General features: G+C 39.0%; 1 protein-coding gene across 1 annotated transcript in view; it reads left to right on the top strand.

Annotated features, from left to right (window-relative positions):
* The window catches only part of sh3yl1 (SH3 and SYLF domain containing 1), a 51,078-nt gene that overhangs the window by 24,028 nt on the left and 1,917 nt on the right, over positions 1–25,133 (top strand). The window contains exons 6-9 of the mRNA XM_063007500.1: positions 3,387–3,515; positions 4,906–5,056; positions 6,446–6,518; positions 6,674–6,739. Coding sequence (XP_062863570.1) covers positions 3,387–3,515; positions 4,906–5,056; positions 6,446–6,518; positions 6,674–6,739 — 419 coding nt within the window. The remainder of the gene's footprint in view (positions 1–3,386; positions 3,516–4,905; positions 5,057–6,445; positions 6,519–6,673; positions 6,740–25,133) is intronic.

Here is a 25,133-nt window from a genome sequence, read left to right as displayed (position 1 = left end):
TATTTAAACAGGGTATGCATGTTAAGATTTTTAATGAGCCATGACTATTAGACATATTTTTAAGTAAATGTCTTTAAGCCAGTAGTATCGTAATGGTATATCCTGAGGCTGCAAGTAAGAATGTTAATGGTTGGTAATGATTAATTAATTAACAAAGAAATAAATCATTGTTTTTTTCCAGTTTCCTAAAGTAATATAGAACATTTCACACTGTCGACTCACATTATTATGACCACTTCCTACTTTCAACAGCGGCAGCACATAGCTCATGAAGTAAGTTATTTTTCGTGCGATAGACTTTCTGCACATATACCCCTCGTTGCTGTCATGGGTAAAAGTACCATGGGTAAAATTGTCCTTCCTGGGGCGAATGGGATCTTCCAGCAAGACAATGTGACATGTCACATAGCTAGAAATGTCTGACATTGGTTGAAAGTACTACCCTGGCTCCCTAATTCCCCAGACTTGAACTCAATTGAGCATCTGTGGGACCACCTTGATCGCCGTGTTTGCTCTATGGATCCTGCCCCACGCACCCTCCAGCAGCTGTGAGTGCACTGCAGTCAGCATGGCTCCAGATACCTGTGACAACCTACCAGGACCTTATTAAGTCCTTCCCAGCCCGTCTAGCTGCTGTCAGTGCTGCACATGGAGGTTACTTTGGGTATTAGCTAGTGGTCATAATAATGTGACTCGACTGTGTATTTCCATACTGTGTTAGAGTCTATATTAAAACATGATTTGTCTCGCTTTTTACATTGTTATTAATATATATTATTTTTTTATGGATTTTATACCACTTTAAAACATGTTTTAAAATTTTTTATTGAGATATGTATAGCTGTCTGTTCCACTGTGTTTGAAAGCTGGCATTTAATAGGATTAGCTCCCATTGATGTAAGATGATTTATATAGAGATCAGATCTAATAATTCTGCCAGCCACAGCTCTAACTGCCAGAACAATTATCCATTATTCAGCACGCATGAACATGTATGCAATTTTTGGCCAGAATGATATAGAACAGGGGTGTCAAACTCAAAGCCTGCAGGCCAAATCCGGCCCCCACATCATTTTATGTGGCTCGTGAGAGCTTAAAAGACGTATGATTGTTGTGATGGTTCGAGTATTTATAGAGTCATACTTATAATTTAATGGGACACCTGAGCCTTTAAGCGGCAACCGTCGACATCATAGTCATGGCAACTAACTTTGACTTTTCTAAGAAGCCATGTCACTTTTACATTTTAGCGGCAAAAGAACGTGAGGTAGCGTAGTCAGTAGCGTAAACAATCATAAATAGAAGTTAATTCTCTTGCAATCCAATACAGAAGCATCATCTGTTAGTAGCAGACGTTTATAATCTCAGTTGTTTGTAAATGTTTAGCAAGTATGTTACAGCGTTTCAGTTACGAATTTACCGTAATTCCGTAATTAAATACGGTTGTTACCGTTACTATAGCAATTAGTATTTTTACACAAAAACTCGTTAGTGCTATTTTACACTTGGTTAAATTTCATATTGTACTAGATGTAATACTTAACTACAGCTATGTGCATGTGCTGTATTAAATTTTATTGTTTGTATTTTGTAGTTTTACTCTATTCTGATGCACACAGTGTACAGTTAGGAAGCAAATAAAACCAGTGTAACTGTATTTTGGAGCTAGCTGTCTGTCTGTCTAGCTGAGAACGGGGGAAAACTTGGCGAGGGCAGAACAATCGTCTTGAAATACACTGTAAAATCGTACATAAACTGCATCTCCCACAATACATGCCGATTTTGTGACCTGCAAAGTGATTGCATCCCGCCACTAGATGATGTTGAGAAATATTTACAAATAATCCCAAAAGTGTACAAGTAGAGAAAACTAAAGCAGAAGGAAGGTAATTTAATGAAAAATGGTGGTGAATACAAGTTTGTGCTTCAAGAAGAAAAACCTGTACGTCTCTCGTGTTATGAGGCCGTGTCTGTGGTAAAGGAGTACAATATAAATGTAGATATAAATTTGGCATTTTGACACCAAACACAGAATTTAGCCTCCGAGAAAAACAACAAATTGTCCAACACTTAAAAGGCAGACTGCAATCACAGCAGGATACGTTACAATCGGCCCTTTGAGGGCCACCATAATGCAGATGTGGCCCTCTGTGAAAATGAGTTTGACACCCCTGACATACAATGACAGAAAGCCCTATGCTCCATTGAAAACATATAGTTTAATTAAATAAATTATTGTTACACAGGGAGTCAGCTACTTAAAAGTGATAACTGTGAACCGTATTGGTGCATACATCTGGCTGTGTCTGTTCCTGTTTAAAAATTAAGGCCTTAACAAAAAAGGATTATACTATCTTAACCTTTAAAAGTAACTGTCCTGTCAATTTCATATTAAAGTACATTTGAATGGTTTATTTTAATTCAGTGATTATAATTACTATGTAAAATGTGTTGTATGTGAGGTGGAACATCTACTACTACATTCTGGTTGTCTTAAACTACATTCAGTAGTAAACATGCTTCTGTCCCAACTTCTTTCTAAATTCTAACATTGTTTATATTTCCAAAATACAGTTAAACAATTGGTCTTTTTGTTATACCTCACTCAAATAGGGGTAGCACTGTGGCCTCACAGCAAGAAGGTCCTGGGTTCGAACCCCAGGTGGGGCGGTCTGGGTCCTTTCAGTGTGGAGTTTGCATGCTCTCCCCGTGTCTGCGTGGGTTTCCTCCGGGAGCTCCGGTTTCCTCCCACAGTCCAAAGACATGCAAGTGAGGTGAATTGAAGATACTAAATTGTCCAAGACTGTGTTTGATATAACCTTGTGAACTGAAGAAACTTGTGTAATGAGTGACTACCGTTCCTGTCATGAATGCAACCAAAGTGTAAAACATGATGTTAAAATCCTAATAAACAAACAAACACTCAAATAGAGGTTCAAGAAAATTAACTAATCACTTGTATTGATTGCATTTTACAAAATTCTATGCTATATATAAACTTTGTGTAAAAATGCATTACTAATAAACTATCTGGATGTCTAAATTAGATTGTCTGCCTATGACACTGTTCTGTTTTCAACCCGAGTACCTGTCCATGGGGGCATGGCATTACGAGATTTTTTTTACTTCGAAAACTATGCACAATGTTAATTATATTATTTTATATTATAATATTATATTATTATTATGTTCACTTGTGAAGGTAATAAAAGCTAAGTTGATGGGGCAGGGGCGCAAGTTTAAGGTCAGCACACGGAATGGGGCACATGTCCAAAAAGGTTGAAATACCCCTGCTGTAGAAAACCTAGACAGCTTGTTTTTGTCTATAAAATAACCAGTTACTGGTTGCTTTATAAGAATGTGATGTATGCATTGCATTTTAACAGGAATTTGGAGGCAGATGTGGCATTCCGTAGCCCGGCAGCTGTCTACACTTATTGCATATCACGTGGCCTTTATGTTGGACTTTCACTCATCGGGTCCTACCTTGTCGAGCGCAAAGATGCCAACCGAAAGTAAGTATGGAAAAAAAATTATTATACAGTGGTACCTTGAAACTCAGCGTCAGTTGGTTCTGGGAGTGGCGCTAATTTCAAGGTATTTTTTCCCATAAGGATGTATGGGAAACCTGTTAATGCATTCCATGGTCCCATGGAACTGCTTTTTTTAGGCTAATGTAAAATAATGGGGTTGTTTTGGACACACTGAAAATACCACAAGTATAATACACCACGAGGCATAACATTATGACCACTAACAGGTGAAGTGGAAAACGTGATTATCTCTTCATCACAGCACCTGTTACTGGGTGGGATATATTAAGCAGCAAGTGAACATTTTATCCTCAAAGTTGATGTGTTAGAAGCAGGAAAAATGGGCAAGCGTAAGGATTTGAGCGAGTTTAAAGGGCCAAATTGTTATGACTAGACGACTGGGTGTTCCTCGTCTGCTCTCGTCAGTATCTATCAAAAGTGGTCCAAGGAAGGAACAGTGATAAACCAGCGACAGGGTCATGGGCGGCCAAGGCTCATTGATGCAGGTGGGGAGCGAAGGCTGGCCCATGTGGTACGATCCAACAGACGAGCTACTGTAGCTCAGATTGCTGAAGAAGTTAATGCTGGTTCTGATAGAAAGGTGTCAGAATACACAGTGCATCACAGTTTGTTGCGTATGGGGCAGCAAACGGGGCCAACACAATAATAGGAAGATGGTCATAATGTTATGCCTGGTTGGTGTATATTAACACTGAAATACAATTGAAAACAGTTAGAAATCAATAAAAACACAACAAAACCTACACTTTACTTTTACTTCTTAACTGTTTCCTTATGCTTCTTAATCATGGAGATGCTTGATCTTGGAATACTGTATTCCATTCAGTAAAGACAAATTCACATGAGAAGCGGCACATTAGCTTTTGCACTGCTTTTTATTGTTGAGCGTTTTAGAGTCTCTCGAAAAAAAGCTAATTCTTACAATTTCTCAGAACCTCGAGCTATAACACAAGTTTAAAAGTGAAACAGGAGTGAAATCCAGCTAAACACAGATACATGTGGAGCCTTCAGAGTGGATTTGACTGTTAGTTCACACAAATGCAGATTCATCTCATATGCGCACTTTGATGACGTTTTACTGCACTGCTCAAGCCAAGCATTTGAAATGAAATAAATATTTTAAAAAAAACAAAAAAAAAACGGAACATGTTGAGTTTAAGGGAAACGTTGAGTTCAAGGTACACATGTCTCGACGAAGGGCATTGAGTTTGAAGGATTTTGAGTTTAGGAGACGTTGAGTTACCACTGTACGACTGTATATTTTATACAGGTACCACTGTATATTATTTCCCTTTTCCATATTTGAACTGTTGATACTCTTGTAATTCTTCTTTTCTTTTCCTTGTCATAGGTTCTATTCCCAAGACATTCGTGCATCTGCTATTCTAAACGGTGACGTGGAACCACCACCTGAAGTTGACGACCTGTATACTGTTCTGGATGACTATGGCGAGAAATACATCAGTGACTGGCAGGATAAGTACATGACGCCAAGCAGAAGGGTCAGTTTTTTTCCACTGCTTTTCCACTGGATCCTTTTACATTTACATTTTCGGCATTTAGCAGACGCTTTTATCCAAAGCGACTTACACTACTGTGACAGTATATTGTCTAAGCAATTGAGGGTTAAGGGCCTTACTTAAGGGCTCAACAGTGACAGCATGGCAGTGGTGAGCCTTGAACCAATGACCTTTTGATTACTAGTCCAGTACTTTAACCACTAGGCTACAACTGCCCTAGCTTTTATGCCATAGTAAACCGGCCGCTCAGGTGGAATAGCAGTCTAGCCCACTATCGCCGAGATCCCGGTTCTAACACAAGACCAAGATTGGCTATGTCTGAGGGCGATGCCTTATCCAGGGTATTCCTGCATAGTGCCTAGTGTTTCCTGGTGAAACGGGACCTGTCATGGCCCTGACCTGGATAAAGTGGTAAAAACAGAATAAGGGCGGAACGGTGGCTCAGTGGGTAGCACTGTCACCTTAAAGCAAGGAGGTCCTGTGTTCAATCCCCAGGTGGGGCGGTCCGGGTCCTTTCTGTGTGGAGTTTGCATGTTCTCCTCATGTCTGCGTGGGTTTACTCCGAGAGCTCCGGTTTCCTTCCACAGTCCAAAGACATGCAAGTGAGGTGAATTGGAGATACTAGATTGTCCATGACTGTTTGATATAATCTTGTGTGAACTGATGAACCTTGTGTGATGAGTGACTACCGTTCCTGTCATGAATGTAACTAAAGTGTAAAACATGACGTTCAAATCCTAATAAACAAACAAACGGTCGAAGCCCTGCAGTAGAATTGAACAGGGTATTCTTGCTTTGCACATTTTTTAAGTGACCTAAAGTGTGCTTAAGAAATTAGTCCTGAAATATCCTGGAGTGCAGCTCTCAGATTTATTTCCCATATTCAATTATTGGTGGGATTAAAAAAACACCTAACTCTGATCTGCTGGGACAAATTATTACAGTGGTAAAATAAAAGCCATCAATCACTCAATAAGAGTTGCCGGACAACCTGAAACCAGCAAAAGCAACAGTTACACAGTGAACAATAAGCAGTGAACTGCACCACCAACTTTTTTCCACACCCCATGCAAAAAATTTACTGGCAGTATTTTTTGGTAGCTGTATTTGGAGAAAAGTGGATTTTTAAGATCCCAGCAACAGATGTTATGCAAAGTAAAAATAAAACTGGTGTAGTAAAACATCACACCGCTTTCTGTTTATTGTTTGTCTATATCACTATGCATTGACCTGCTTTACTTTTATCATGCATACTTAATATAACATATAACTGTGATAGAAATTAATGCTGTTACCTGTGTTGTTTAGGATTTTAAAGTACAGGTGACAATAAGTACTGCTTTATTAAGTGTAGCAACTTTTTTTTCACAGTTGACTTCAGCCCCAGCTAGACCAAAACCCCCCGCCCTGAGAGGAGCGTCACCCTCAACCTCAAGGAAAGGGGGTAAGATATCAGATCTATAATTCTAATCTATTAGAATCACAAGTCTGTTATATATTAAACAAACCAACTCATTTGTGTTAATGATGCCCCATATGAGCAGTATAGATGTAATAGTTCAGTCTTAATGATATTATTAACGAGGAATCTTTTCTCAGCTTCATTTACAGAATCAAAGCCACCTCTTTATCCCAGTCTTTACAGCTGGGACACTGAAAGTTCAGGTGAGTGATGTTTAAAATGGTTTTCTCATTAATATAGCACCGCCTGTGCCACCGGGTGGATGGAATGGAAGGCCAGCATGGGATTTACTTACCTGCTTCTGTAACAGTGACTCCTACTGTTCAGTCAAAGTAATTTTAAAAAGTGCAACAACTTTATAATTATTTAAGGCATCCACATATGAGAAAGATACACTGATCAGCCATAACATTAAAACCACCTCCTTGTTTCTACATTCACTGTTCATTTTATCAGCTCCACTTACCATATAGGAGCACTTTGTAGTTCTACAATTACTGACTGTAGTCCATCTGTTTTTTTTTACATGCTTTTTTAACCTGCTTTCACCCTCTTCTTCAATGGTCAGGACCCCCACAGGACCACTCAGAGTGGGTATTATTTGGGTGGTGGGTCATTCTTAGCACACAGCAGTGAAACTGTCATGGTGGTGGTGTGTTAGTGTGTGTTGTGCTGGTATGAGTGGATAAGACACAGCAGCGCTGATGGAGTTTTTAAACACCTCACTGTCCCTGCTGGACTGAGAATAGTCTACCAACCAAAAATATCCAGCCAACAGCACCCCGTAGGCAGCGTCCTGTGACCACTGATGAAGGTCTCGAAGATGACCAACTCAAACAGCAGCAATAGATGAGCGATCGTCTCTGACTCTACATCTACAGGGTGGACCAACTAGGTAGGAGTGTCTAATAGAGTGGACAGTGAGTGGACAGTGAGTGGACATGGTATTTAAAAACTCCAGCAGTGCTTCTGTGTCTGATTCACTCATACCAGCACAACACAAACTAACACACCACCACCACGTCATTGTCACTGCAGTGCTGAGAATGATCCACCACCCAAATAATACCTGCTCTGTGGTGGTCCTGACCGTTGAAGATAAGGGCGAAAGCAGGCTAAAAAGGTATGTAGAAAAACAGATGGACTACAGTCAGTAATTGTAGAACTACAAAGTGCTTCTCTATGATAAGTGGAGCTGATAAAATGAACAGTGAGTGTAGAAACAAGTAGGTGGTCATAATGTTATGCCTGTTCGGTGTATAAGGTTGATTACAGTAGAAGCAAATTTTGGCATTTTTTTTAACTGACCGTCATTAATCAACAGTTAACCGATAACCGGCAAGCTTATAGCATTCTATTACAATATAAAATTACCCATCACCATAAAACATAAGCTGAATGATTGTCTAGTGTACAACAGTGAAAGACAAAAACTACACATGTCCAAAACACAAAGAGAAATCCTCACCCTAGATAATACAGAAACAATCCTCAAACTCCTCAATTATTTAAGACAGGGGTGCCCAGGTGGCGCAGCGTGATATTCCGCTAGCACACCAGCGCTAAGATTCTGAACTTCTCTGCCTTGCCACCGGTCGGCTAGGCACCATCTAGCAGGCATAACTGGCAGTGCCTGCAGCAGACACGTTTCTGCTAGGGTGGGATGACCGGACTATGTGGGTGGGGTCTTCAAACACTGTGTAGGGACCCTGATTAGCAGATAGAGAGGTGCCTGTGCAGAATGCAAGGGTAAAAAAGGGTTCCGCGCGCAAGTTGGAGGAGGCGTGAGCAGCAATATACTTGCCTCAACTGCAATGAGGGATCCCCCAGCAGCGGAAGACAAACTGACTATGCTAAATTGGGAGAAAATGCATAATAAAAAAATTATGTAAGAATTTAGAAAGCATAAAGATAATACAAGACCACTAAAACAAGCACACAACACTGATTCCTGCCATGAATATTACAAATATAAAAACATAACGTTATAAAAAGACACAAACTTATAACTGATATAAAATATATCATAGAGTTTCACGTCAACAAACCTATATTTTGTTTAATGAAAAAACAACAGCTTAACATAGTGAATTTAATTGAACAGTAAAATAAACAAAAAACTCTGAGAAGAACCAGTTTAACATTAAACTGTTCCCCTGGTCATGATTTAAATGATATAAATGCATTACTGTTTCCATTGATTTATTGCTCTTTCCCTAACAGAGTTTTTACACCTAGCTGCCACATGTGCACTGAGGATGAGTCTTAAATCAGCAGTCTGAACTCTCACTTGCACAACAGCTACAATGGGCATGCAATCGTTGTAACTGGACAATATCTGATAAATTCCATTTTCCTTCCAGATTTTGTGGGCAGCTGGGTGTGGGTGGTGCCAACTTCCACTGTTTCATGTCTCAGCTAAATCTTTCTGCAGGTCTATTGCTGTCATATAAAAGTTTTTCTTTGCCTTTTTAGCCTTTTTAACACTTCTGCTTAAGAGTTGTCTAGGTGTATTAGATACTGATGTGGCTGCCACATTTACTGTTAGCTGCCTTTTAATAATAGTGTTTAAGAAAGTGCATTCATTAGCTTTCTGTTAGGATATTTAATCAGCTGCTTAGAGGAACAGTGGTAGCCTAGTGGGTAGAGCTTTGGGCTATCAATCGAAAGGTTGAGAGTTTGAATTCCGACTCTGTCCTGCTGCCACTGTTGGGCCCTTAAACAAGGCCCCCAACCCTCTCGGCTCCAGGAGCGCCGTACAATGGCTGACCCTGCGCTCTGAGCCCAGCTTCCAAAAAAATAGAATTTAATTGTACTGTACACCTGTGAGGCGGCACGTGTGTGTGTGTGTGTGTGTGTGTGTGTGTGTGTGTGTGTGTGTGTGTGTGTGTGTGTGTGTGTGTGTATCTGTCCTGTGATGGACTGGTTTTCCGTCCAGGGTGTTACTGTGTGCCTTGCGCCCATTGAAAAGCTGGGATAGGCTCCAGCGCTCCCCCAGCAACCCTAATTGGATAAGCGGTTAAGAAAGTGAGTGATTGAGTGAGTGTACACCTGTAGATGTATATATGACAAATAAAGGTGTTCGTTTAAAATGTAAAAAAAAAAAGTTCATTATGCTTTGTAGTTTTTATAATCTGTCCATTTCTAATGACAATTCTTAATCGGCCTAACAAATTCTAATGAGTTATTTGAGGCTCAACAAGTTAATTATGTTCCAAGCCTTTTTTTAACTGGAAGGGTGTTTAAACTTTTGCACATGCTCCAACTACAATTTAGTTGATTTTTTTGTTTTATCATAAAAAATATTTTCTATTGGCAAAGGCTAAAGTTTTTTAAGCAGCAATTTAGCAGAAATGATTTCCATATCTTATAAACTAACCATTTTTCACAATGGTTCATTAAATTATTGAACAACAATGAACAAGTTGGAGGAATAATATGGACACACGCAGGTCATAACAAGAAATCTTAATCCAATAAAAAGGAGTTACTATAAATCATTTGAAATGTTCGTGACTGAAAAGAATTTTTTCTGTCAGTCCTATCAGCATGAGCTAAATGATATGTGTTCTTTACACTTACAGAGGTGCTTTTATTTTCATTTGGCCACAGAAGGCCTATATTTACAGTTGAATTACAGGATTAAACACACACGGTGAAACCACCCAGCCTGCCCTTGTTTTTTCTCCTTACTACATTAGTGAAACTAGCTGAGCAGATGCCATGAGTCGGAGCCTGGCCCCATTCCCATCTTCCCTTCTTGCGCTTTGCCATTTCAGCAGTCGGCTGCATTCTTTTCTACAGGGAGATGACAGTAACCTTAGCATGTGGGAAGATTAAACAGGGAAATAATAGCTGGTGTGTGTATGTGAGTGAAAGAGTGGAAGGAAACGCCTTTTTACTGACCCCAGTTTCACAATATTCAGCTCCAACCATGTTGTCTAAATGGAAATGGAACCAAATCTTAAAAACAGTATCACCACGCGCAGAGGTGGAAAGTAACGAATTACATTTACTTGAATTTACATTTACTGTACATTTTACATTTACATTTAATTTACATTTACTGTAATTGAGTAGTTTTTTTGTGTACTTGTACTTTTTAAAGTAGATTTTACAACCAGTAATTTTACTTTTACTTAAGTATGTTTTGTATTAAGAATTGTAATTCGCTACATTTTAAATTACATCCGTTACTGAGTAAAATAAACGCTAACAAAAATCGCGTCTGGGAAACTGCTGAAGTAAATTCTGCGATGGAGAGTCGGATCTTTTGACTCGGTTCCTTTTAAAGAGCCGTTCAAAAAAATGGCTCTTCATTCTTTTGTTCAGGCAGCGAGAGGCGCTACTGTAATTATAATACAGCCCCGATATTAATATCAATGATGAACAATCACCTAATTCAAACAACACTTAAATGAGAAAAAAAGATTGTTGTCAAAAGTATACAAATTGACATGAAGCATATTTTAATAACAAAAATAGTTTAAAATAATTGCAATAAATCATCTGTTGTATAACTTGTAGCCAAACTGGGTACTCGCTCGGTAATACATGACAGAGAAAAAACTACAGGGAAGAGACAGACTGTGGTTGAATTGCATTTAGTTTTAGAAAAATCCTCTCTTGTGCAGAGATGTGTCTGTGTTTGTTTCTGCTGAAGCGGAATGGGTGGATTACTGCCGATAAGTGCGCACAAAAATAAATAAATATATATATATATATATATATATATATAATGTTTTTTATATTTGATTAAAAAAACAACTATTGTGAGCTTTATATCCACTTGTCACCCTCTCCTGTTAAAAAAAAGTAGCTAACGTTTACTATGAGTACATTTTAAATGAGTTACTTTTTACTTTTTTTATTTTTAGACTAGTAACTTCACTCGTACTTAAGTAAAAATTCATTAAAGTAATAGTACTTTTACTTGAGTACAATATTTTAGTACTCTTTCCACCTCGCTCTTTAGAAAGGCACTGAATCACAATCTTGTTTTGCCATTATCATGGTGTTGTGACAAAGCATTTCACTTCTCTGTTTTTCTTGATACTCTTTTCTGCTGGCTCAGATGCCGGCCATATCTTTTACTGGGAACCCAGCCTGTATCACAGTACTTTTATGCCTCAGAGGTGGCTAGGTGGTACTTTCTAGAGTGGGCCCCATGTTTGGACCCAAGTTGAGCGCGAGCTGCCCAAGAAGATAGGGTGGTATGCTGCCCATTTATTGCAATCTCTGTGTTGTTCTGGGTTTCCTTTTTTTACCTTTTTTTTTTTTAGAATTGGTTGTCGAGGGCTTTTTAAGTAGTTTGCCATATCGTGACAACCAGTTGTTCATTTCTGCACTATTCCTTTTCTATCCACTTTCTCTGTTGCAGGATGTGAATCTTTTATTTGTTACCTTGTCCATTTCTATTTTTTTCCTATTACCCTTTTTGTTCTACCCTGGTTGAGCATCCTGCAAAGTTGGTTAATTTTCAGTTCTAGCAGGTTATGGCCTACATCTGGCCCCTGTCCCATTTCAAAAACCATCACCTACTGATGCATAAACCTTTCACTGCTTTCATTGCTTTCACTTTTGCTAACATTTGGCCGTTTGGCAGCTATATCTGGTTCCAGCTAATACATTTGAGGCAAAATGTCAATAAACTTCTAGTTATGTGTCTATTATTATATCTAACTATGTCTATTTACTATTTCTAAATGCCTGTCACACATAGCAATTACAGGTTTTTATAAATCACATAATATATATATATATATGCATTTTCTCCCCCTTTTCTCCCGACTTTATAGCGCGTCCAATTGCTGATTGCGTCATGCTGCCTCTGCACTAATGCCGACCCCCGCTCTGATTTGAGGAGCACGAAGCTAACCCACGCCCCCTCCAACACATGGGCAGCAACCGTATGCATTTTGTCACCCACACTAGGCGAGTGCATATATGCGAATCAGCCTTGTGTACGGACAGACACACCCTGATCCGCACTCTTTCCCCGCCTCTCTGCAGGCACCATCAATCAGCCAGCAGAGGTCGTAGTGCATCAGTTACGAGGTGTCCCTATCCGGCTTAATACCCCACCCCTATATGAACAACAGGCCAATCGTTGTTCATGTGGCTGCTCAGCCCAGACGGATGGCAGGACTCAAATAATACTTAAATAAACATTTAAGAACTGTAGATGTCTCCAGATTTATCCAGGCCCAGCAGCAGTGGCGGCTCCTGCCAAATCTCTCAGGGGGGCAATTGTTGCGATGATGGTCAAGGTAACCCGTTCAGTGGGTAAATTAAAGCTTAAATAATTAACAGCTTAAGTCATCTGTCAGTTTGCCCTCACAAATAACTTTGAACATGGAGAGAGACCAGCTTTACCATTAATCATAAAATTAAGTAAAGCCTTCACACTAACAATTTCATTCTTCATCAGATAGCATTTTATTTTAGGTGCAGCAGATCCAGAATAAAGATTGGCATCGGGGCTGATGTGCAATGAATAAAGAAGTACAATTAAACAATTGGGGAGATACAATAAGTGCAATCACAATTCACAATTTAAAAAGTACATTACTTACTTGTAATATACTTGTAACTTATATGATTTGTAGATACTTGATGTTCAAATTTGGTCTGGGTGGCCCCAATTCTTAAGTTGCTAATTTATCCTGATTACACGATGGAGTTCCTCCGAACTGAGGTAATGGTAGTCATGATGACGAGATTTCGACACCAGGTTACTTGTGACGCAAGCACATAAGTGCGAGCCCTCCCGGAACTCATTCAGAATGCATTGCAGCGTCTGCAGTTCGAAAAAAAGAGCCTTAACATAAAAGTCTATGGGAGCAATCCGGAGCGATTTCAGCCTAACTGGGGTGGTACTGTATGGAACACAACTCGACGCTGATTGGACTATGATATTCAAGAGGCAAGACTGACTCTAGAACAGTCACAGCTGTGATAGAAATATTTCTTCCCTTTCGCCCTTTGGTGGTGCGTCGCCCGATCGCCCTAAGGAACGAGCCGCCCCTGCCCAGCAGTGCAAAAATAGAATTCAAAAAAAGGGTAACAAGACAAAAAGCAATTCTAACCAAAAGAAACATTAGTACTTGTCTAGTAAATGTTGTACAGTAGACCCTTGACTTACAAATTTATTTGATCCCAAAGGGCTGTTCTTAGGTCACAATGTTCGTTAGTTAAACCTATTTTTCCCATAAGAAATAATGTAAATAGAATTAATCCGTGCCAGACCTCCCAAACCACCCCCTTTCCTAACCTTTCTAATGTCTTAAATGGTCTTTTTTGTTATAAATACAAGTATATTTCCCCTTAAATATTAAATTTTAGATTAGACATTCCTGTAATAAACAATAATATACAACAATACACTGTAGTACTGTACATAACACACACACACCACATTTCAGTACTGTACGTGTGCTGTACCATACCATACAAATTTCCTTCTTTTTTTATAAAATGTATCTACCAGAAACAACAATAACTCTCATGTTTCTCTATTATTTTCTTATTTATTTCAGTAGTGTTGTATTTTGTAGGTGTAGTTGCATGAAAGAAAGAATACTTTACTGAGCTGATTTCCTTCTTCTCTCTCACTCACTGCCCCTGCTGTCTGATACATACAATACTGCTGTAATTATACAACAACAAATGTAATAGATTGTTTTATTTTCTCACCACTGTGCTTTCTCTGCACATTCTTTGGGGACATTTTAATATAGAATTTTACAAAATATAAAGAAAACACCGGAAAAACACCGTCCGCTGTCCAAATGTTCGCTCACTGTATATATATATATATATATATATATATATATAAATATATATAAATATATATATATATATACAGTGTATCACAAAAGTGAGTACACCCCTCACATTTCTGCAGATATTGAAGTATATCTTTTCATGGGACAACACTGACAAAATGACACTTTGACACAATGAAAAGTAGTCTGTGTGCAGCTTATATAACAGTGTAAATTTATTCTTCCCTCAAAATAACTCAATATACAGCCATTAATGTCTAAACCACCGGCAACAAAAGTGAGTACACCCCTTAGTGAAAGTTCCTGAAGTGTCAATATTTTGTGTGGCCACCATTATTTCCCAGAACTGCCTTAACTCTCCTGGGCATGGAGTTTACCAGAGCTTCACAGGTTGCCACTGGAATGCTTTTCCACTCCTCCATGACGACATCACGGAGCTGGCGGATATTCGAGACTTTGCGCTCCTCCACCTTCCGCTTGAGGATGCCCCAAAGATGTTCTATTGGGTTTAGGTCTGGAGACATGCTTGGCCAGTCCATCACCTTTACCCTCAGCCTCTTCAATAAAGCAGTGGTCGTCTTAGAGGTGTGTTTGGGGTCATCATCATGCTGGAACACTGCCCTGCGACCCAGTTTCCGGAGGGAGGGGATCATGCTCTGCTTCAGTATTTCACAGTACATATTGGAGTTCATGTGTCCCTCAATGAAATGTAACTCCCCAACACCTGCTGCACCCATGCAGCCCCAGACCATGGCATTCCCAGCACCATGCTTGACTGTAGGCATGACACACTTATCTTTGTACTCCTCACCTGATTGCCGCCACACATGCTTGAGACCATCTGAACCAAACAAATTAATCTTGGTCTCATCAGACCATAGGACATGGTTCCAGTAATCCATGTCCTTTGTTGACATGTCTTCAGCAAACTGTTTGCAGGCTTTCTTGTGTAGAGACTTCAGAAGAGGCTTCCTTCTGGGGTGACAGCCATGCAGACCAATTTGATGTAGTGTGCGGCGTATGGTCTGAGCACTGACAGGCTGACCCCCCACCTTTTCAATCTCTGCAGCAATGCTGACAGCACTCCTGTGCCTATCTTTCAAAGACAGCAGTTGGATGTGACGCTGAGCACGTGCACTCAGCTTCTTTGGACGACCGACGCGAGGTCTGTTCTGAGTGGACCCTGCTCTTTTAAAACGCTGGATGATCTTGGCCACTGTGCTGCAGCTCAGTTTCAGGGTGTTGGCAATCTTCTTGTAGCCTTGGCCATCTTCATGTAGCGCAACAATTCGTCTTTTAAGATCCTCAGAGAGTTCTTTGCCATGAGGTGCCATGTTGGAACTTTCAGTGACCAGTATGAGAGAGTGTGAGAGCTGTACTACTAAATTGAACACACCTGCTCCCTATGCACACCTGAGACCTAGTAACACTAACAAATCACATGACATTTTGGAGGGAAAATGACAAGCAGTGCTCAATTTGGACATTTAGGGGTGTAGTCTCTTAGGGGTGTACTCACTTTTGTTGCCGGTGGTTTAGACATTAATGGCTGTATATTGAGTTATTTTGAGGGAAGAATAAATTTACACTGTTATATAAGCTGCACACAGACTACTTTTCATTGTGTCAAAGTGTCATTTTGTCAGTGTTGTCCCATGAAAAGATATACTTCAATATCTGCAGAAATGTGAGGGGTGTACTCACTTTTGTGATACACTGTGTATATATATATATATATATATATATATATATATATATATATATATATATATATATATATATATATATATATATATAGAGAGAGAGAGAGAGAGAGAGAGAGAGAGAGAGAGAGAGAGAGAGAGAGAGAGAGAGAGAGAGAGAGAGAGAGAGAGAGAGAGAGAGAGAGAGAGAGAGAGAGAGAGGTGTTTCTCGAATTTTGGTTCGTAATCTGAAATTTGTTCGTACGTTAAGTTGAAAAAGATCGTTCGTAAACCCAAAGTGTTCGTATGGTAAATCGTTCGTAACTCAAGGGTCTACTGTATTTATTATGCAGGGTGACTGACTATAACAAAAGCAATTAGAAGGGCTTAAACACTTTTTCATAGCTACATAGACACAAATGCACACAATTTTATTTAAACAAATCAATCATTCTAACCTTAAATTCAAGCATCTGTTATTATTACAAGTTGTGTGCATTTATGAGACTCAAGTAGACTCAACAAGTAGAAACAGTGATTTGAAGAGTTTTAACTTTTGGCTTAATGGAACCCTCATTATGGCGTTCCTATTTATATTCACAGTCTGCCAAAACTATTAAACTAAATAAAGATCAGAACCTGAGACCGACATCATTATGTGCATTTTAGAAAGCTTAATTCCGTTGTGAAATGTGAGTCAGGATCTTTTCTAATTACAATAATTTGCTGGTATCGCTCATTTCCCCACTTTACTTTTTTAATTGGTATAGATGCAGTTGTGGTGCATTTCTGTTGTTATTTTTATCTATGATTCAGACACATTAGTTGGGTTTATTGAGGGAGCACGCAACAAAATGTTAATTCATGTCTTTTACATAAAGCAAAGGGCTTCTCCTGGACTTGCACACGGACTGGATTAGAAAAGATGTTAAAAGTGTTTTAAACTTGGTCAAATTTAATTGTTTAATGCACACTAACAAAAATATATGTTTAAGAAAGATCTTAAACTGCCCAGTGTTCTATACACAGAAGAAGAAAAACATTTCCACAAAAACACAGCTGGCTTAGTTAATTAACTCTAAAGAGTAATGGTCAAAAAATCTAATGTCAAACACTGACAGTGTGCCAACATTGCTTAACTTGAAAATCATAAGGCTGTGATACACCTGTCTTTTTTCTCATCATCATCAACTTGGTGATGAGAAGAGCCACCGGAGACAAGCCGAGGGGATCGTAAGGGGACCGAATGCCCGACTGGAAGACACAGACTTTGTTGATGACATCGCCCTGCTCTCCCATACCCAGACAGACATCCAAGAAAAGACAGCAAAAAGCGTGGGGTTCAAGATTCACCCTGACAAGACCAAAGTGATGAAATTGAAGAACGTGAATGCAACCAAAACCAAGATACATGGAGTGGAGCTGGAAGAAGTACAGGACTTAAGTACCTGGGCAGTTACATCTCAGCCGACAGCAACTTTGAGAAGGAGATCTCCACCAGAATTGGCTGTACAGCACAAGCCTTTAACAGTCTACAAAAGATCTGGAAATCATCAGTCTTGCAGATGAACACCAAACTGAAAATCTACAAATGAAATGTCTGCTTAGTTCAAGAAGATCAGAGAGCCGGCTCAGAGGCTTGGAAGGGCGATGCCTCCGCAGAATCCTTAGAATCCACTGGGAACAGCGTATCACCAATAAGGAAATAAGCAGACACACAGGCATCAACAACATTGTAGACGATCGAAGCAGAGGCATTGGAGATGGCTGGGCCACGTCCTGCGGATAAGCAAGACCAGACATCCACATGATGCACTCAGATGGGCACCACCATTGGACACATGGCAGAGAACAGTACATTGACATTTTCAGCATTTAGCAGACACTTTTATCCAAAGCGACTTACACGATGAGCTGAACATGATGAGCAATTGAGGGTTAAGGGCCTTGCTCAGGGAGCCAACAGTGGCAACTTGGTGGTGGCGGGGCTTGAACCGGCAACCTTCTGTTTACTAGTCCAGTACTTTAACCACTGAGCTATCACTGCCCTAGTAGAGAAGGAGATGGCAGCAGAAGGCAAGAACTGGGATGAGATACACTGGCTTGCCCAAGATTAAGAACCAGTTAACTAACTAACTAACTACAACCCCAAATATGTGAACTGCCATGCCACAAATGTGTTAGTTACTAGAGCAATCAGAAAACATGAGTAGCAACAATTGCTTTTACTCTCAATATTCAAGCAGCTTCTAGATGGTGTTTGAATAGTTGAAAAAAATATTTGTACTATGGTTATCAAAGCTGAATACAGGTATTAGCTTTTATTATATAGGCTTTTAAGTGATAATCGGCTTTATATTTTACACTTCATTAGACAATGGGAGCGCACCAGTATTTGGTCAACGTGCCGTTTGGCTGAGTAGGTTTTAAATAATGAATGCACCCATTAATAATGTTTTTGTGCAGTTTTGCAGTCTTGTTTTTTAATTATTATTGCCAAAAGTCAAGCAAGCTTTACATCACCAGCAGACCCCCTGTTCTATATAATCGCCTTAAAGCTTGACTAAAGGTTGTTGCCAGTGACAAGAACAGAAAACGGAAGATGCATGGGCTTGTTTCTTTTTTTTCTTCTTTTTTTGCAATTTTCCCCCTAATCTAGTCATATTCGATTACCCTGATTGCATTACGCTTCCTCTGTACTGATACTACCCTCCACTGCTGACTGAGGAGCGCCGCAACTGACACACTCCCCCTCCGACACATGTGCAGTACCGACTGCATCTTTTCACCTGCGCGAGGCGAATTCATATGCAGAACAGCTTTGTGTACGGAGAGCCACACTCTGGTCAACGCATTATTCCCAGATTTTGCGCAGGCACAATCAGTCAGCCAGCAGAGGTCATAGCGGCATCAGTTTTAAGGACCCCTGGTCTGGCTTTCCCACCCTGTGTGAACAGCCAATCGTTGTTCATGTAGCCACCCAGCCCAGTCGGATTGCAGAGCTAGCATGTTTTTACTGCTGCGCCACCTGAGCAGCATTTTTTTTCTTTTTTTTTAAGCATAAGTTCACCCTGGCAAGAGACCACTTTTCCTTGTAGTTTTAAATAAGTGCAGTCCAACTAACTGTCCAACTGTTTATATGGGCACAAAAAATCTCCAGCTAGGGCTAATTATATTGTCAAATAAGGAATTAGAAAGCCATGGCATGAAGTTAAATTACATTAAAGATAAAAAAGTCATCATATTTTTTTAGAATGCCCTCGATAATCTTTTTTATTCAGTTTTGGGCTGAAGAAGTGGCTCCAATCATTCAGTCACAGAATAAGAACAGCTGCAGAAATTCCAAGACTGTTTTTAGTTGAAAATAATTCAGCTACATACAATACAGACCAAATAATTGTTGACAAAAATCATGTATATTATCATAAAGCTTCAGTTCACCTTGGCAAAGATTATAAAAGTTTCTGGCACTACACTAGAGAAATAGAAGTGCATTAATTTTTAATGAATTAATTTATGAACTCGCATGTCTTTACACTGGGACGGCACGGGGGATGGTGGGTAGTGCCGTCATCTCACAGTAAGAAGGGCCTGGGTTTTGTTCTCCTGCCAGCTGACCAGGGTTCTTTCTGTGAGGATTTTGCATGTTCTTTCTCTGGGTGGTCCGGTTTCCCCCCACAAGTCCAAATACATGCAGTCAGGTTAACTAGAACTGCTAAAATGGCTCGTGTATGTGAAATGTGTGGGCCTAGTGATGGACTGATTACCTGTACAGGGTGTTTCCTGTCTTTTGCCCAGTAAATCAGACCCACCGACCCTGACCAGGATAAAGCGGTGGTAAAACTATACATAAATGAATGTCTTTACACACCTAACGCGTACTGTATTATTAAACCACTAGTTTCAATTATTTAGACACTAGACATTTGTCACAGTCTAACATGTGATTTGGCTGTGCAACTATTCATCCTGAAGTGATAGCTGATGTTCAGGTGGTTAACAATGACTAAAATTAGTGCATGTTAAAATAAGTTGTGTCTCTACATGTCCATAATGGTTATTGTTTTGACCTGAAAGCTGTAAATTCGTCTCCGCTTCATGTCATATTTATAACTCGCTTTTTGCTTCAGGCTCATCACCCCATCTATTAACATTCAATCAGGCTTGCGTAGGAGGGCCTCCAAAACTCACTCATCAGTGTTTGATTAGCATTCCTCCCTTACCCCCCCAGATTATTTGTACAACAAGTACTGTGATTAAAATATCTTTGTAAAAATGTGGTGTGGTTAAAAATAGATTTCTAAGAATACTCGGCTTCTTTATCTTTAAAAGGGAGACCGTTGTGTAGGCGTACAGGTTATCTCAGGACTATCATATTTGGAGAGTATGAGTGATGTTTTGTTTGTTATAGGGTGGTTTCCAAAGATACCGCAATGGCTAGAGGTGTTACAGCTGTGTTGTGTAAAGGTTGTGTCGAATGGAAAGTTCTCCTGGCTGGAGATAACTGTCCATTCATTCATTCATTCATTCTTAAGCAGATGCTTTATCCTGGTTAGGGCTGCACTAGGTTTGGAGCCTATCACAAACAGGCTAAATCTGAACAAACTAGACATGGTGCTAGTAAAATGCAGGGCAGCTAACTAATTAACCTCCGACCAGCATATTTTTGTAATATAGGACAGGGGTTTTTAATTATTCTTATTTTTCTCTGGGTTTGAGAAACCCTGATATAGAAAAAACTAAAAAACCTATAGTCAAATTCTGAACAAGTCAAATGTATTTCTGTAGCACTTTTTACAGTGGACACTAGGGCTGGGCGATATGGCTAAAAAACTCATATCTCGATATGCTATTGAGAAGTGGCGATGTATGATATAATATAATGTAAACTTAAAGTACAATGGCAGGCCACTGCCCGTATTTGACCTTATATTGTTTATAAGTTACCTTAAAAACTCAAAACATTGTAGTTCTGATCCATTCTGACTAATTACAGTGTTTATATTTTGTATTATTACAAGGCTGTATTTGTATTAATATTGACAACATTTATATTAAACAAACCAGCAGAATCTCACAATCACATTTATGTTGTCCATTTTACTTCTAATTAATGAGCATCAAAAAATCCCAAAAACATTTAATATGTGATAATGCTTTACTATTATTGCAAAATGAAAGTGCACGGTAAACAGCAGCACCGTGACCCAGATCAACCACACAGCAGTATAAAATCATAACCGCAGCTTACCTTGGAGGCCATCTTGTATATTTCCAGAATATTTCCAGAATATAAAAATCTATATTTAATTGTGTTTATCCACCCAATTAATGAAAACTGTCTTAGATCATTTAACTTTATTTATTCTCTCGGCTGTCACGGTTGAAAGCTGAAACTGGTAAATTGTTCACTTATCTGTCAATTATACAACAACCAATGAAGAGAGAACTTGAAATTCTACCCAAAATCTGAATTCGAAGCTCTGATTGGTTTATACAGCTGAATCTCTTGAACCGGAGTTGTTTTGCCCACAGAGTGAGCACAGATTTCTGATTACATTCCAATGCACAGGTCTGCAAAAAAAATAGCTGTTTTGGTTATTCCACGTAATCTTTGTTTTTGGGTGCGCTGAATCCGAAAATGACCTCCGTTTTGTCATAGGACATCACATTTTCTGACAATTTAGGTAACTATGTTAAATAAGGCAATACCTCAAAATAAATGAAAGTAGACTTATAAAATTAATTTTTTATTACAAATTTTTCATGAAAATCATTTTTTTAACTGGAATGAGCTCACTAACACACACTAAAATTGATTCTTCTTCCCTGTGAGGCTCCTCTTGGTACATTTACGCTTGTGAGTAGCATCTGGAATGTCTCTCTGAAGCGTCCAACAGTAGTCTGCCACTTTTGTAATGCTCCATCTTCCCTGGTATCTTCTTTCCATCTCTTTAATGTCCTGGTGGAATCGTTCACCTTGCTCTTCACTCACAGCTCCCAAAATTTCAGGAAAGTTGTCAAGGTGGGAGTGGAGGAAATGCACTTTTAAACTCATCAGGCAACCTAAAGCTTGAAATGCTTTCAGCATTCGTCCGACGATCTTTTTGTAGTCAGGATCTTTGTTATTGCCTAAAAATTTCTTTATGACTTCTGTAAATGCAATCCACCCGACAAACACACCTTCCTTCAATTTTGCCTATGAGAGGCCTGGAAACTTGATGACCAAGTATTTGAAGCATTCTCCATCTCTTGGAAGGGATTTTATGTGGAGAGGTGGTAGAAGAACTTTATCGGGAGGTACCAAAGTTTCTCGGGGGACCAACTTTTTTTTCACCAACTGTGAGCACCCTCGGCTGGCAACTCTTCTTGGTCCAGTGATTTTGTCGGTCTCGACTGTCCCATAGACATAGAAAACAAGGGTATTTGGTATACCCAGCTTGTTGCCCGAGCAGCATGCACAAGACTTTCAAATCCCCGCACATTTGCCAACCGTGGTCTTCATATTTAAGTTTACGAAGAACCAATTGAAAGTTATATTTTTTTTGGCATTGTATATCTTGAATGCACTGATGTGAATTAATTAATAGTAATTTTGACTTTAAATTTAGTTAAAAACCCTAAGATCAAAAAATGCCAAAAATTTAGAAAAATGTACTAAATTTGAAGAGAATTTTGCATTTTGTGGCAAATCCTGACGTCCAGGATTTTTTTCAATATTTTTTTCGTTTTCAGCACACCAAAATACATGGAAATTAGATGAAAATAATCAAACAGCTTTTTAGTCGCACACCTGTGATAATTTGTCTGAAAAGAGTCGTTTCTGACTCATTTACTCAGTGATTCAGTTTCCATGCGTTCCGCTTAGCGCTTTTGTGTTTTAAACGTTCTCAGATGGTAACCTGTTTATTCTGTTCGTTCACTGACGCACTTTTTGGCCTCACATCATTCTCTGACTCATGCAGTGACTGACGCCCCTCGTACTCATGCGGGTGCTTTTGCTTTAGGTGCTGAAATAAATTTGATGTGTTGCCACAGTGTTTTTGCACTTTTTGCAAATTACAGTCGTTTGTTTGGAGTCTGACCTTCTGTACCCGAAAAACTTTTACACTAGTGATGTAGCTCCCCTTTTAGGGACTGCTCTCTGCATTGGTCGCCATTATTTCACTGTTACGCGCTTGAGAGCGAGTGACACGCATTTGCTAACAATATCGCGATATGGCAAAAATCCTATCGAATTTACAACTATACCGGTATTATCGTGAACGATATTATATCGCCCAAACCTAGTGGACACACACTTGTTGACAAACTGGAAATCTTCTGCCTATTTTTGCCCTTCAAAGACTCATCAGTCATGAGGCCAAATTTTGATTACTATCACCTGTTTGAAATTATTTATTTATTTATTCCTGATTACTAATTCTACATTGCCGGATGCAATGCAGGATTGGAGGTATATTAACAAAATAAAGTGAACCAGATAAAATATGAAATATCTTGGGTTATACTGTCTGTAATGAAATTAAACTTAAAGTAAATGTAAAAAACACTGCATTTTTATAAGCATTTTTCATAATCTGCCAAGTTCTGATCTGGTTGTACATTAGTACTGTTGTATTTATAAGAACCCTGTAGGCATGGAAACACCTAGCAATACCACAGGGTTTTTTCAGATCAATGACTTGTTTAAATAATGTACTTTAATCTCACCGTGACCGATATATTGTTGATAAGACATGTTTGCTCACTGTAGCTGTACAAAGACCTGCATAAATAAGTTGACTTTTAAAGCAATGAAACAAGGATTATTGTAAAACTACAGTACATATACGACTTAAACTTATAGTCATGTATTTTAGTGTTTGATCTGAAACAAAAACTGGTTTCCAGATGTGCAGAGTGAACAACAATTACTTAAATAAGCAGAAGAACATTCAGCAGGCATGCAACAAACATGCTTCAAACAAACACACACACACAGCATGTGAATTTGTCTCACTACTAAGGTGAAATGTCTTAAACCCAGTCTAATTTCTATAAGTTGTGTATTATCAGTCTGGGTACCGAATGCTCCCAATAGTTTAACAGTGTTCACACTGATGTATCAGTACAAACCCAAATTCTGTGTTTAAGCATATTAGTTTAACAACCTGAGAAAAGCTTGATTTGCTATTAAGTGATCAAAATGTTCCACATACTTATTAATTTTAAATCACACATTTGGTAATAATCTCTCAGTTGAAATTTAATTCAGGGTTTTATTTTGTGTGTTACTTTAACTACAAAAAATGACAGCAGAAGTAACCATTATTTATTTCCAGCTGCTTTGACGTGACCCTAATCCAGATAATCCAGATGTTGAAGATTTATGAATTAAGTAGTTTAATAATTCTTAGGAAATTACGAATGAATTAGTACAAGATAATTACAGTGTTAAATTATTAAAGAACATATCAATATTAGCATTGATATGCCAGATTCTTTTTGACACGTGGTAATACAAGGCAAATCTTCAAAGACCATCTTACACTGCCATCTAGTGTATCAGTCCATATTCTAAGCTTTATTTTAACTGCGTCTATAAATTCTACTGAAGTAAAGTATGCTAAGTTCACAGAAATATACCCCCACCCCAAGTTAAATGATACATGGAATGATCAAAGAAAATTACAAAAGTAGTATTTTTGAATAGAAGGATATTTTGTTAACACTGAATAGTTAGTAGGTATGACCTAAAGTTGGATTATGACATGATTAAACCACTGGGAACATTGGGAACTTAATTTGCTGTGATGTGGTGCATAAACACCACCCAGAGACGTGTTCAAAGTGTGTTACAATCTTGGTGAAATGTAAGCAGCTTATGTCATGTCACTATGCCATCATTGCCTGGCAATAGGTGGCTGCACAAATGGGTCAGCTTCCTCCAATGACCTGTCTCGTGCTGCTTGTAGCATACTCCACATCGTGATATTGTCAATCCAGCTAATTCTTGGTCCTCCTCATCTTCTGAGTCCTTCCACAAGCCCTGTCCTAACACTGCCAGAAGCCACCATGTTAATGCAAAACACATACAGGATGACCTGATAAAGGCTGGTCCAGATGTGTCACTGGCAACTGTAAGG

The sequence above is a fragment of the Trichomycterus rosablanca genome, chromosome 13 (genome assembly GCF_030014385.1).
Source record: "Trichomycterus rosablanca isolate fTriRos1 chromosome 13, fTriRos1.hap1, whole genome shotgun sequence".
Lineage (NCBI taxonomy): Eukaryota > Metazoa > Chordata > Actinopteri > Siluriformes > Trichomycteridae > Trichomycterus > Trichomycterus rosablanca.
This window is presented reverse-complemented; position numbering and strand designations above follow the sequence as displayed.